This window comes from Pinus tabuliformis, chromosome 1_2, assembly GCF_031772625.1.
Source record: "Pinus tabuliformis cultivar Carrire ecotype Pingquan chromosome 1_2, CPIR1, whole genome shotgun sequence".
NCBI lineage: Eukaryota > Viridiplantae > Streptophyta > Pinopsida > Pinales > Pinaceae > Pinus > Pinus tabuliformis.
Window position 1 is genome coordinate 210,409,655 of NC_142298.1, and position 14,288 is coordinate 210,423,942.

General features: G+C 35.9%; 1 protein-coding gene and 1 non-coding gene across 2 annotated transcripts in view; both read left to right on the plus strand.

The window, feature by feature from the left end:
- The first annotated feature begins 658 nt into the window (after positions 1-658).
- Positions 659-14,288, plus strand: part of LOC149205190 (importin subunit alpha-1b-like) — a 92,436-nt gene continuing 78,806 nt past the window's right edge. Inside the window, exon 1 of the mRNA XM_089397338.1 lies at positions 659-738. Within this exon, the coding sequence (XP_089253464.1) occupies positions 659-738 (80 nt within the window). The remainder of the gene's footprint in view (positions 739-14,288) is intronic.
- On the plus strand, positions 8,384-8,505 carry LOC149205191 (small nucleolar RNA snoR83). Its single transcript, XR_016253189.1, has one exon. It is a non-coding gene; the product is annotated as a small nucleolar RNA snoR83 (small nucleolar RNA).

The following is a 14,288-nucleotide window of genomic DNA, read 5'->3' on the forward strand; positions in this document are numbered from 1 at the left end:
GTTTACCTTGAAAGAGAAGTCACAGAAGGCTAGATGGGATCCCCATTTTGCGCTCTAGATTCAGTTTGAGTTCCTGCACCAGATCTGAGGGGCGAACCCATTGCATGATGGTACTGCCTGAAGGTTGAGAAATTTGGATCTGAAAGGAGTCAGATAAGGGCCTTGATCCCATGCAGATCACTAGATCTGGCCAGAGCGCGGGCTTTTCTGCCTTCTGGATGACCAGATCTGGCAGATCTTTGTCAGATCTGAAGCTGAGACTGCGTTTCGGAGAGCAAGTGATTGCCTCAGATCCATACAAAGACCATGCGTATGTTGCATTTTCCTGCTCTCTCTTGCTTGATTCCAAGGTCGGCACGGAAGGAAACAAAGCCAGAGCCGTGGCCTTGACATCTTGAGGCCCTTGCTGCTGAGGGTGCGACAATCGAATCCACCGGGGGGTGCGCGTCCGAGCGAGCGCAGCAGAGGCACTGTCGTCGGTGGCGAGAGCGAAATAGGTCTTCACCTTTACGCCGCGCAAGACCCTGGCGGCATCATCGTATGCACGGGCTGCCTCCTGGGCTGTGTCGAATGTGCCGGGCCACACACGAAATTTCCTCCATGGATCTCTGATCTTCATTGCGAGTCTCCCCCAGGGCCGCTTTCTTACGCTCCTGAGATGGGTTTCTTTGAGGGCCTGGGATTTGTTCTCGTGACCTCCGATCCCTCCACTCGGTCTCCACATCCATCGTTCCAAAGGTAGTGGGCTTGGCCCGGTTTAGACTAACTACTCGCACGACGAGCTACGACCTTGCTCGGGATCGAACACAAGACCGATCCGTCATGACGAGGCCGACTTTACCACTACGCCGCCTCCACGACCTTGACTGAACTCACAATTAGTTCCTCCAACTATTTGGAATTAATTTAACTCGACTTAACTAAGTTAACTCAGCTAACTAATTACAACTCATCCTTATCTCCTTAAGTAAGGGATAATTTCCTCAATCAAAGGGATAACTGTTGCATGTCTTCACAAAGAATTCATGTTTGATTTTCTCCAACTAATTAACTCAAGATGAATTAATTAATTATTTTTCAAACAACTGGTGAGACCAAATTTGAATTTTAATTCTCAATTTTAATTTAGGGACTAATTGAAATTGGAATCTATTCTGAAATGTTATTTATAGTAATGCTATTTTTAGCATTTCTATTTTTTGCTATTTCGAACAGAGTTGGAGTATATCCTGAAATGCTATTTATAGTAATGCTATTTTTAGCATTTCTTGTTGCTATTTTCAACACTCCCTCTCAACAAAAAAGGCATTCAACTCGAACCCAATCCTGAACCTTTAGAATGTTTTGCATGCAACACTTCTCTCAAGTGTTCTTGCTCCAACAACTCTAGAAATAAAAAATATCCAACCTAAATCAGAATGATGCCTCTATCAACTGAAAACTCTGCACCTCTGTGCCTTTTAGTATCTGACTACTCTAGCCTCTGTCACTTTGATCTTTGACTGCATCAATCACACTGATTCCTCCCACTGCATCTGTGCTGCTATTGGTCCTTTCTCCCAGCACTGCATTTGCACTACACCTCCTCTCATCATGTTGCATCATGCTGCCCACTGCTGCACTGCAACTCAGTTACTAAGAAGTAAGTAATTGATCTCCCAACTGACCTCCCTATTGGACTAGAAACACCCTCTGATGTTGAAGCTCCCTCTGCTGCTCCATCCACATCTGTCTCTACCCACTCAGTCAGTCCTGCTACTCCTCGTTGGGGCTCCCGTAGCAAGGTTTAATCAAAGAGGTTGGGTACCTCAAGGATCCTACCCCTATTTCAGCCTTCTTGGGACTATCACTTCACATTGCCCCACCTCACACCTGGAGGTATGGATGCATGTGATCCCTCTACCCACTTGGCTCGAAATTTCCCCCTACTGGACGTCTCTGCATGAGTGGATGCCTCCAATCAGTCTCCTCTCTGCTTCTCCAGTTGTGGCTGCTCCACAACCTCTTAAATCTTTGCTCTAATAAACTTGGCTCCGATATCAATCTGTTTCATCTTTCCCACCATCACGAAATTTTCTAGAAAAAGAGCTGATTTTAAATCAACGATATCTCCCTCATCTGAACTCTGATTCAGCTGATTTTTTTTGAATTTGGGTATTTTTTTTGTAAGGAATCCAGATCTGCTATTTGTTTCTGAAAATTTTGCACAAAAATTTTCAGATTTTCTCTGCAAAATCGTGGCCCAATATTTTTATTTTTTTTTGTACTTCAAATTCTCTTCTTCGTATACTGTTCACTGCTCCGATCATCTTTGCTCTGATACCTTGTAGAAATTTTACTGTAGATCTCCTGAAATGCAATATACTAAAGCAAAATACTTGATCTACTTTTACAAACAAACTTGCAGAAGCTTAATCAATTTTGAGCAAGATCAAATAGAACACATATAACAGATGAAGAAGAAATCAATCACACATGAACACAGAAGAATACTCTAGGGAAAGCCTAAGCTAAAATCCCCAATCTTTGTATTATCATACAAGTGGAAATATCTCAGGATTACAGAAAGCTTTAGCTCACAAGCTATCCAGCGCTCAGAACAATCCCTCACTACTGCTCATAGACAGAATAGAAAACACATATGCCTTCCTTCAGTCCTCCAAGCCTCCTATTTCCTTACACAGTTTCTCCTGGGTCCTCTAGCTGTATCCTGTGTGATTCTCACCTCACACACTGCTCTGACCTCTGAAATAACTGCGCAATCCTGAAGGAGATGATTGCTTCTGCATGGATGAGTTTCCTTTATAGGAAAATTCCTCCAACTGATAGTACATTGTCCCTTCCTTTAATCTCAACTGGGTCTTTCTCTGAACTGACATGCATGAGTTATTTATGAGAGAATATTCAGTTATCTAGAGAACACTAGCTGCATGCATGCATGCATTAACTGATTGAACTCACAATTAGTTTCCCCAACTGTTTGGAATTAATTTAACTGGACTTAACTCAGTTAACTGAGTTAACTAATTACAACTCAAATATAAGTCATCCTTATCTCCTTAATTAAGGGATAACTTCCTCAATCAAAGGGATAATTGTTGCATGTCTTCACAAAGACTTCATGTTTGATTTTCTCTAACTAATTAACTCAAGATGAATTAATTAATTATTTTTCAAATAGCTGGTGAGACTAAATTCAAATTTTAATTTAGGGACTAATTAAAATTGTAATCTATCCCGAAATGATATTTATAGCAATGTTATTTTTAGCATTTCTATTTTTTTGCTATTTCCAACAGAGTTGGAGTATATCGTGAAATGCTATTTATAGCAATGCTATTTTAACATTTCTATTTTTAGCATTTCTTGTTGCTATTTTCAACAATTTCTGTGTCCTCTATTGTTGTTTCATTTTTTATATTTGTTTGATGAAAATATATAACTAAAGAACACAAGAAGAATAACTAAATTAGATTTTAGAGTTTTGTGATTCATATTGATAATAAGATTATCTTTCGGATTAATCACATTATAGAGATTTGGTTAAGGAAAATAAGATTTAAATAAGCTTTCAATTTCCATTTTCCAACATGGTATTAGAGCTAAAGTGAAAAAGGAAGGTAGCTGGAAGGACACTAGAAGGATTTGCTTGTCAAGGGGAAGGAAAAAGGAAACTCTCAAGGAGTGTCTCTTGAAGGAATCAAGTTAAATAATCATTGGTATAATATCTACTGATCTAGGGTTTCTACATTGAAGAAGACCAAGACTACATCAATCTTGTAAGAAGGGTGTTGATCTCGCAAAAGGAAATCTATTTGGAAGGTATCAACCTTGGAAGCTGTTGGTGGAAAAATCCTAGGGAACATATTTCAAGAGAGTCTCTTCAAATATCTTGAAGGCATCAAGAATATTGAAAACACGATAAAGGAGAATCTCAGTCTCAAGTAAGTATCATAGTTTTACATCATGTTTGAATCCTCAAGTCATATGGGTTCTTTCTGAAAGGAGAGAAATTAGCTCTTTGGGGCATCAAACTATCTAGCATGGAAGAAAAAAATTGACTTGATACTCACGAACAAGAAGTGATGGAATATATTACTAGGGAAATCACTTAACCAAGCAAAGACAAGACATAAGAACTAGAAAAGTACAAGAAAGGGGAAGTAAGGGCTCAAAGGATCATATTGAATCAAGGATTCTCTTATTCCATTTATTGTAAACTTGAAGACTTCCAAGGATATGTATGACAAACTAGTGAATTTGTACTCTGTAAGCACATCAAGACAAAATATGTCCTTGTCGAATAAGTTATATATAATGAAGAAATCAAAGGATGAGGATGTAGCATTCTTTCTCATGACAGTCTCTCAGATAAAAGACAATCTGCAAGGACTTGGGGAATCAATTTATGATATGGAAGTGACCTTATGTGATCTAAATCCATTGCCACCAGAATGGAACAACTTTGCAACAAGCATCTACTCCAAGAAGGATTCAACTCCCTTTGATGAGTTGTGTGCCCAATGCATATTGGAAGAATTGAGGAGCAAGGTCAAGGATGATATTGGATCAAATGAGCAATCTCAAGTCTTTTTATCCCAAGTCAAGAAGACAAATAAGGGAAAGTTTGGTAAGTCCAAGAAGAAAGACATGCCCAAGGTTCAATGCTTCAAGTGCAGCGAGTTTGGGCACTTTAACAGGGACTATCCAAGTCAACAAAACAACAAGAGAAAGGAAAGAAGTGAAGCTCATGTAGCGGAGGTAGTGGGAGAACCTGAGAAGAAGGAAAATAATGAAGAAGTGAAGGATCTTTACTACTAAAGAAGGTTCACTAATTGTCAAGTTCTTTATAAAAAATGTTCTTTCCTTTAGATAATATGCATTGTTGATTTTGACTATGTATAAAATCATAGAGAAAAACATATGATAGTAGCATGTCCAGAATTTAGATGATTAAGTTGCTTTGTAGATATCATCGAGATAGATGGATAGATAGACCATTTTTGCATAATGTTCATATAGGTATTATCTAACATTATGTTAGAAGTTGTCATCCTACTTAGTTGGATCATCATGATTCATAAAGGACCATCATTTTGAAAGGTCCTTGGGAAAAACATCATGACAAGGTTAGTAGACATTCCATGTAATATGGAATCAATATTGTTAAAGGGATGAAGGAATGAAATGGGTCAAGTTGCAGGCTCACTTTAGGGCAGATAGCTAGATGATTGAGTGAAAGCATAGGAATGCATGCTAGATGTAAAACTTTGATAAGATTCATCTGTATAGAATATTGTGAAAAGAAAGTTGGTCATAGAATATGCTTACGTATATGGATATATGATGTTTGAAAAAGTAGGATTTGACTTATTTTAAGGTGAATAAAAAAGTAGGACTTTCTCTAAAATATATAAATAGTGATTAACATGCAGTATAAATCTCTGGAAGAAAATTAGTAACTTGGTAATCAAGTTCGATCCTTGATCACTCTAATGCATGAAGGAAGTTTCAAGTGGAGATGGTATATGAGGATGTTGATGGTACGAGAAGGCCATTATGATGAGGTATGTCTAATTTTAATTTTTGTTTATCTAGTTAACATATTATTTTGTTACCTGGAAGAATGTTGCAGGAATACATGGTGACATTTGAGGTAAGTTCAATTGTATAGATGAAGAGTATTAAGGGAAGCTCAATATCTGATAACTGACAACTATGAAGTCAAGATATGATCATCTTGAGGGTAGCAGGGTGAGAAGATAATCTGAAGGTCAAATAAGATCACTTTCATAAGAAAGCCATGATCAAGCTTGAAGTTTGGGAAGGCTCAATGCAATGCCTTCATATCGAAGAAGAAAGTGATGAGCAAGAGAGATGACTTGGATCCTGTCACAAGAACGAAGAGTAGAGATGGCTCCATGATACCTTAAAAAGAAAGCAAGAGATACGAAAGAAAGAGGGATCCACGTAGCTACGAAGATCAAGTAGTTGGTACTCTCATGAAGACAAGCTGAAAGACTTGTGGTGTTGACTTCCCAAATAAAAAGGAACTCTGGAATCTCACCTGGTTTTTGAGAGGGAGCAAAGGAGTCTCATTGGATAAGGAGCAAGGTTCTATTCTCAATATTAAGGGAGAATGGGGATGTCCTCTCTGATTGAGAGGGAGTGATGATGGACATCACATGTGCATTCTATTATTCAGGTGATGAAGAGAGGATGATAAAGGATTGGATGAGCATCTATGGTTTCCTTGAGGATATAATAAAGAAAGGAAAGGCACTAACAGTCTTTGAGGATGGGACAAGAATCTAAGAGAAGAGTAGTTGAAGATGAACAATATTCTTTGAGGGCTCAAGATTGAAGATCCAAGATAAGGATGGTCCTAAAGGGGCATACCTTATGGACATGCAGATGGGGTAATTTCCTTGTAGAGCTAGTGTGGTATCACACATAAAGCCTCTCAAGATAATGCTCTTAATTAAAGAAGAGATTGTCTAGTTATGCTTCAGGGACATTTTTAGTTTAAATGATGATGCTTTATGGCTTATCAATTTGACTCTTCTTATGGGAACTCTTCAATGTGAGAATGGCATTATACAATTATGAATACCCCCCGAGTTAAGAGGGAGCATTGAAAATGTAACTAGTTTCAGTCTTCATAATTGTTGTACTCATTTCAATATGTATCCTAAGTAACAAACAAGAGAAGAAAAGAAAAAGTTATTATTATAAAGCATGGGTTTCACGCTCATTATTAATAGTCTTCTAGGTAAAAGCATGTTCTTTATGATTCTAGGGATTTTTAGGTCTTAAGATTTATTGTCATGAGTCAAAGGGATCAACATCATGTTTATAAGACCCTTCCAGACAATTTGTAATTGTAAAAAGAATTATTTTTGAGTCTAGGAAGTCTCAGAAACTCCAAAATTACAAGTTGGCCGAGGTAGTTACAAGTCGACCCAAATAAGGGAATTCAACCCCCTGAGAAGAATATATAAAGGAAGTGGTTTAACCTCATTTGGCACTCACTCAACTTAAGAAGTTTGATCTCTCTTGGAATGTACATGGCCGAAGGTGTAGAACTAGGTGCGAAAGAGGCCAAAGGTACAAAATTGGGTGCAGAACAAGGTGTAGAACTAAGTAATAGTTGCAGGTTGTAGCTAGTTGATGTAAGTTCAAGGAAGGACTTGCTCGAAGGGATGACTTGGTTCTTGGAGAAAGACTTGGTCTAGGGTTTGGGTCTTTGTTTGTCAATTGAAGCAAATTTTAAGAAGATAATTTTTTTTGAGTTTTCCTCTTGGAGGGCTTTTGCCGTGGCTTGGAGCCTAATTTTTGTGTCCTGAATTATTGTTTGGTTTTTTATATTTATTTGGTGAAAATATCCAACTAAAGAACACAAGAAGAATAAATAAGCCCTCAAAACAAATATTAAAATTAAAAAAAATAAAATTTAAATAAGCAACCACTTTCCATTTTCCAACACCCATCTCTATCACTTGGTATTCATGAATTTGGATGCAAGGAGTAAGATCATTTAGAAAAAAAATCACATAAGACCATTTATTAAAAAAATCACATCAAAACTTAACACGATCACTTGGTATTCATGAATTTGGATGCAAGGAGTAAGATCATTTAGAAAAAAAATCACATAAGACCATTTATTAAAAAAATCACATCAAAACTTAACACGATGCCTAGAAATTTCACAGTGAAACCTAACATGATAACTAAAACACTTTAAAACCTAACATGATAACTAAATAGGGTAAAACTTAATATAGTGTGCATTTATAGAGTAAAACTTAATAGAGTGCGAATAAAACAAGTGGGATGCTAATTGTTATGCAACCGTATAAAACATTTTCCAAAATAGCAAAGAAATTTCAGCATCATTCTTCAAACTTTAACCCCAAACTAACGAGATAATAAACGGACGAATTTATACAAGTCGGGGATTCACATATGCAAAGGGAAGGCCACGTGCTGTATTTACAATCCCGTTGTGCCCAGCGCATATAACATCCTAAAGGGGAATTCTGTAAAGAAGATTTGGTTGTGATCTTAATCCCCCGAGTTGAATAAGGTCCCACCATGTGGAGTTTTAGGTTTAGGGTTAGGGTTTAGTTACAAGGGAGGATGCTACTCTTGATGGGAGAATGCTGCAAGAAACCCAGGAAGGGGGAGGTAAACAAGCTGCTGCTGCTGCTGCTGCAGCATTCGAACTGATGAGAATGCGTTCATTCTCAGGCTCAATTTCTATGACTTCTTTGTAATAAGCTGTAGAATAGCTCATGAGTTCTTCACTGTTCCCATCGCTGAATGCTGCTTTGCGTTTATTATTTAGTCGTTATCCATCTTCTCTTCCATTGCCTTCATAATCCCAGGTAAGCCCTTTAAATTGCTTATCTGATTCATGGGAGGCAGAGATTAACCATGGAAGTTTCGCTGACAGCATCCTTATTATATGGGTGTTTTCTGATAGTAGCTTACCATACAAGGAAAGTCTATCAGAACCTCTAAGCTAAGTTAGTACATTAGGATATATTTTGTTGGTTACTTGGACATATTGTCTGTTGCTTATTTTGATATTCTGGTTCAGTCTTTTTAATTTAACTATTGTGGCAGAAGCAGGCCTTCAACTCCCAAATAAGCTATTTGCATTACGTATATATTTCACTTGGTTCACCGTCTAACACTTGAATATTTTGACAAGGGTGTTTTCTGATCGTAACTTTCTCTACTAATCCAGCAATGTCCCATATACTGTGTTTTATGGCGCTAATAAGAAATACATATCTGCTTCTCTTTTATATTATCTAATCATATACGAAATGAATATCTGAGTGTGCACACAAACGCATCGCTTTTATTAATTTTACCTATCCTGAAATGGAGCTTCTCTTTGCACCGGATCTGTCTGTAAAAGGGTTGGTCTTTGTTACATAGTCAAAGGTTTTGCAGTATTCTTCTTTTCTGCCTGATGTCTCGTTCACTTTGGCATAGGCATTATCCTAAATGTGCATTTCAATTCCATTGTACTAACACTACTTGGCAATACATGGAAAATAACCTAGTTATTTGATTTTTACACAACACGAATTTACTTGACAATTCCATTTAACTAATTTGGTAATATATGGAAAATAACCTAGTTATTTTATTTCTGTTCACTTGAAATTTCTGAAATTGATCAAACATAAAAGAGATCAAAAGAATAAAGGTTTAAACTTCTACTGACTGAGGAGCTCCAGCTTAAGATGGGTATTTGGGAGTTGAACTAATTTGGTAATATATGGAAAATTACCTGGTTATTTTATTTCTGTTTACTTGAAATTTCTGAAATTGATCAAACATAAAAGAGATTAAAAGAATTAAGGTGTAAACTTCTACTGACTGAAGAGCTCCAGGTTAAGATGGGTATTTGGGAGTTAAGGCTCCAGGTTAAGATGGGTTTTTGGCAATTAACAACTAAAAGAAAGAAATAAAGGGTTTAGCACTTCAGCTATTGGACATATATGTTTACCCTCTTTTTTAATCTGCTTTACACCATTGTTGCAAATAACTCTGATTCCTCTGAATATTTTTATTTTTATCTCAGTTTCTCTGGTTTTTTCCAACGTTTTCTGAGTTTTGGAAGTCCAACTGTGTTTGTTGATGCTTCAGTGAATTTCTGATATATTTCCCGATATAAGTTTGTTTGAAGACGCTCAACAATATACTCCCCTAAAAATATTAGCGACACTGCTTTATATGATGTGGAGATCTCACTTACTGGACTTGTAAGAGTATCTCACTTTTTTGGGTACAACCATTCTATCATTCACTGGTTCGAAGAGTTTTTAGTGATCGCTTATAAAAATTTAGTCATTGCATTTATCTGCTTGCAATATTCCAAATGAGGGGGTTCTGATTGAACGATAAAATCCGAGTGCAGCTTTATGTGGTTAATGACTTGATTTTGTTAAGAGTTAGTTTTCTTTTGACATAAGGAAATAAGTTAATGACTTGAGACTAGGCATTTGGCAAGAGTGACAGATCTCACAAGTTAATTATCCAAGATGTAGAGGCATTTGACAAGAGTGACAGATTGCACAAGTTAATGATCCAATAATGATCCAAGAGGTAGAGAGATTTGGCAAGAGTGAATGATTGCCCTCTTCCAGACCAATCAGTAATTCTAGGTGGCATGATTTTCCTTGAATAACAATATAATGTGTCAGTTTGCATTTGCAGATAACAAGTGATCGTTGTCCCCATATTGAGATTCGTAGTCAAAATTTTGTATAATGATAAAACAAACTAAGAGTTAACAGGTAAACCCCACCCCATGAAGAAAAATAATTGCAACTATTAATCTATTGGCCTCCAAATCTTTATGAATTTCTCAAAAAAAAAAAAACAAGTTCTAAAAAAACATAGAGATAGTAAAACACTCTAGTTGCGAGGGCAATTTTTATCTTCCCACCTTTCAAGATAGAAAAGAGGGTTTGTAGTCCTATTTGACCTATTGTCTTTTAATTGTGTTTAAATCTCTTTCGTGATATTATGCCTAGTCAATTTTCTAGGTTTCTCATCTTCCTATTACTAAAGGTTGAGTTTCTTGATTGTCATCATTGAGTTATTTACACCTTTGAATTCAATCTTAGAGTAAAGTAGAGATTATGCACCACACATCCTATGGGACTTTCCTCCATATGCGCTTTTGTAATCCTTTCAAAAATAACATCAAATATAATAGATTGCAGTGGGGACTATTTTCTTTCACTCTTAGTATGAAGGCCCGGATTCTTCTTTAGTACATATAATTTATTTGTATTTTTTTTATCTTTGCTATAACTTCTTAGTGTCTTCTTCTATAATCTTGCATCTAGTTGATGTGAATATAATTACATGCCCTTTATCAATTATTTGGGCTACACTTTGAATGTTTTACTTTAGCCTTTCAACCAATAATACATTAGATGCTTCTTTATTCTTAACATCAATATCAACATTGTACATTCCTAGAACCTTTGCAAGTGTACTATTTCCAAGATTAACTTTACCACTCTTGTTTTTCTTAAGAGATAAATTTTCTCTTATTTCTAGACATGTGATGAGAGCATCCCCTACCTATGTACCATTGGTCTTCTTCTTCAAATGCATAGAAAGGAAAGGAAGGCCACACTTCACTTGTTTCTCTTTCTTCTACTTATTATGAGTAGTGTTGGTGGATCCAACTTTGGTTTATTTATAACAATATTCTTGTTTGGCTACTTGCTTTGGAGGGAATCAACTTATTTTTATACTAATTCATCGTATTGTTTCCACATTCTTTTGCTAAATGTCCAAACTTGTTACATGTATAACACCTTACACCTTTTTTTCCAATAGAAAAAACACTTTCATTAAGATGAATTAAGAAAGTCAGAAATCTAATATGACAAGTCTATCTTGATTGGAATACAGGAACAAAGGTCATTTCAAGATCATCATGAGATGTCTTTACAAAAGCATTAACAAAATAAGAGGGGAAACAAAGAGAAGTCAGTTTAATAAAATAGAGTTACCTTGCAAAACATCAAGATTCCCTCTATTGGCATCTATCAAAATATTTCTAGATCTAGGTGATGCATTGAGGAGCACATGGAGGAATTTGGGAAGGGTCACAAGAGCACGAATGTCAATACTCAAATGTAGGAGAAGACTCTACTATAGAAGAAGTGATGAAAAGTACACCTTCCATGACTTGATTTCTCCATATGCACTTCAAAAATAACATTAGATATAATAGACCATAGTGGGGACTATTTTCTTTTACTTTCAGTCTAAAGAAGTGGTGTTAGATCTCTTATTTTTTACTGGATTCTTCTTTATTACATATAATACATTTGCATTTTTGTATCCTTTTGCTATAACTTTTCGAGTGTCTTCTTCTATAATTTTGCATCCCGTTGATGTAAATATAATTACATGCCCTTTATCAGCTATTTGGTCTATAATTAGAATGTTTTGCTTTAGCCCTTCAGCCAATAATACATTAAATTCTTCTCTATTTTTAACATCAAAATCAACATTATCCATTCCTAGAACCTTTGCAGGTGTACTATTTCCAAGAATAAACTTACCACTCCTGTTTTTCCTAAGAGATAAAATTTATCTTATTTCTAGACATGTGATGAGAGCATTTGTTGTTTAAGTACCATTGGTCTTCTTCTTCAAATGTGCACAAAGCAAGGCCACACCTTACTTGTTCCTCTTTCTTTTGCTTAATATGAGTAGTGCTGGTGGATCCACTTTTTCCAAGTCTATTGATAACAATATTCTTGTCTGGTTGCTTGCTTTGGAGGTAATCAACTTGTTGTTTGTATGAATTCATAGTTTTGTTCTTACATTCTTTTGTTGTGTGTCCACACTTGTTATATGTATAACAAATTACATGGCCAGAGAAGGGTGCAAGAGAATCATAATATTTCCACCTCATATTTCTCCTATTGCAATCATTAGCTCTGTGACCAAATACATTGCATGTAAAATAATACCCTTAAAAGAAACTTGAGTACCTGGGAGCTAGTGATCTTCATGTGGAGTAACTATTTACTTGAGACCTGCACAATCTTCTTCTGCAATTGGTTGCAATGTGTCCATAGTTATGAAAAATAAAACATTCAATATCATTGATCAAAGGAGAGAGTCGATTGTTGTTTCTATTATTGGGAACAAATGATTTCTTTTGAAAATTCACTTTCCTTGATTGTTGATCTGGTTGACTTCTTAATTCTTTACTAGGATTTTCAGAGTTTTGTTTGTTGACCTTAGAATAAGCTTGAGAACAAGATTTTACTTTAAGAGTTTCATAAAAGCCAAGGCTTGATTTGATGGAGGGGGTTGTTGATTGTTAAGAAGATTGTCCAATATCTTGGTACTATCATGAAATTTCAAATGTTTGTCTTTTTCTGTTAATTTACTTTTTAGAATGCTTACCTCAGCCTCCAATCTCTCACACTGAAGGCTACAACCTCAACACTTTCATGGACCATGTTTCAAAATTTTCATCTTGGTTCCACTTATCTAAAACATGCATGCCACCAGCCACACAAACCATATACCAAGATACCAAACACTGAATCATTGAATTACTAAATAATGAAATAATCATTAAATCCATTGAATACTAATATACCAACCATTGAGTACTAATTAAACCACTGCAACCAAGTCAAACCAATATGTCAATGATCATTCAAATCATTGTCTATACCAAGTCAACCAAGCCATAACACTATCTCATCAACCCAAGTTATAAACCAAACCATCAAACTCTTTTTTTCATTATCACTGTCAATACTAAGCCAAATACCAACCAAATCACAACCCTATCAAATCTCATCCACTAACCATCAAGTCACAACCTCTTAAGTCAATGTACAAAGCTTTGCACCAAGCCAATATCATGGCCAAATGTTATATCACTGTCAAGCATCAAGTTCATCAAATTCCTTTTACTACACAATGTAAGACAATAACAACCAACAACACAACACTTCTTTCATTGTGGCTCATCAAACTCATAAGGATCAATTATCAACAACAACACAACTAGATCTCCTATACACAGTCACTGTCAAACCCTTCTTTGCATAGACAATTATCACCATAAACTCATATACTGACAGTTCATCTATGTCAAAGTGTTCTCTATCCAATAAATCACTATAGCAAAGCAATAAGTTCTTAATGAGTGCAATCTCTAAATCATTAGCTCATTCCAATCACAGTTCAAACATGTGTCAAACATATCAATGTTCAGATTAAAAAATTATCTCATTAATAATCCAAAACTCTCTCAACAAACTTTGCAACAAGCCATACAACAATATGGAGTCCTTGCAATATCATATCACTAATCAAAGATGAAGATCATGATACTTTTGTCACTATCAAGCAAAGGTCACTGCTAGCATAATCAATAAGTGTACTCTTGCAACAAACTCAATCTAGGAGAACCAACAACAATGTCAACAAGAGATAAGTACCATTACTCATAAGTTTTTGCCCTAAAGAAATCACTTCTGAACCCTTTTCAACATAAGGATCATCATTATAAATTTTAAATATAACAAGTAATCCATGCATAAAATTTTATACTCTGTGATTACCATCTCTGCAAATCCTGAATACAAACATTTGATCTCTACATATTATTCAAGTCTCAAATGGTTTACTAGCCAACTAGATATACAACCAATCAATACAACCAAGATCTACATACATATGAAGCAACTACGAGCACTAGAGTCTCT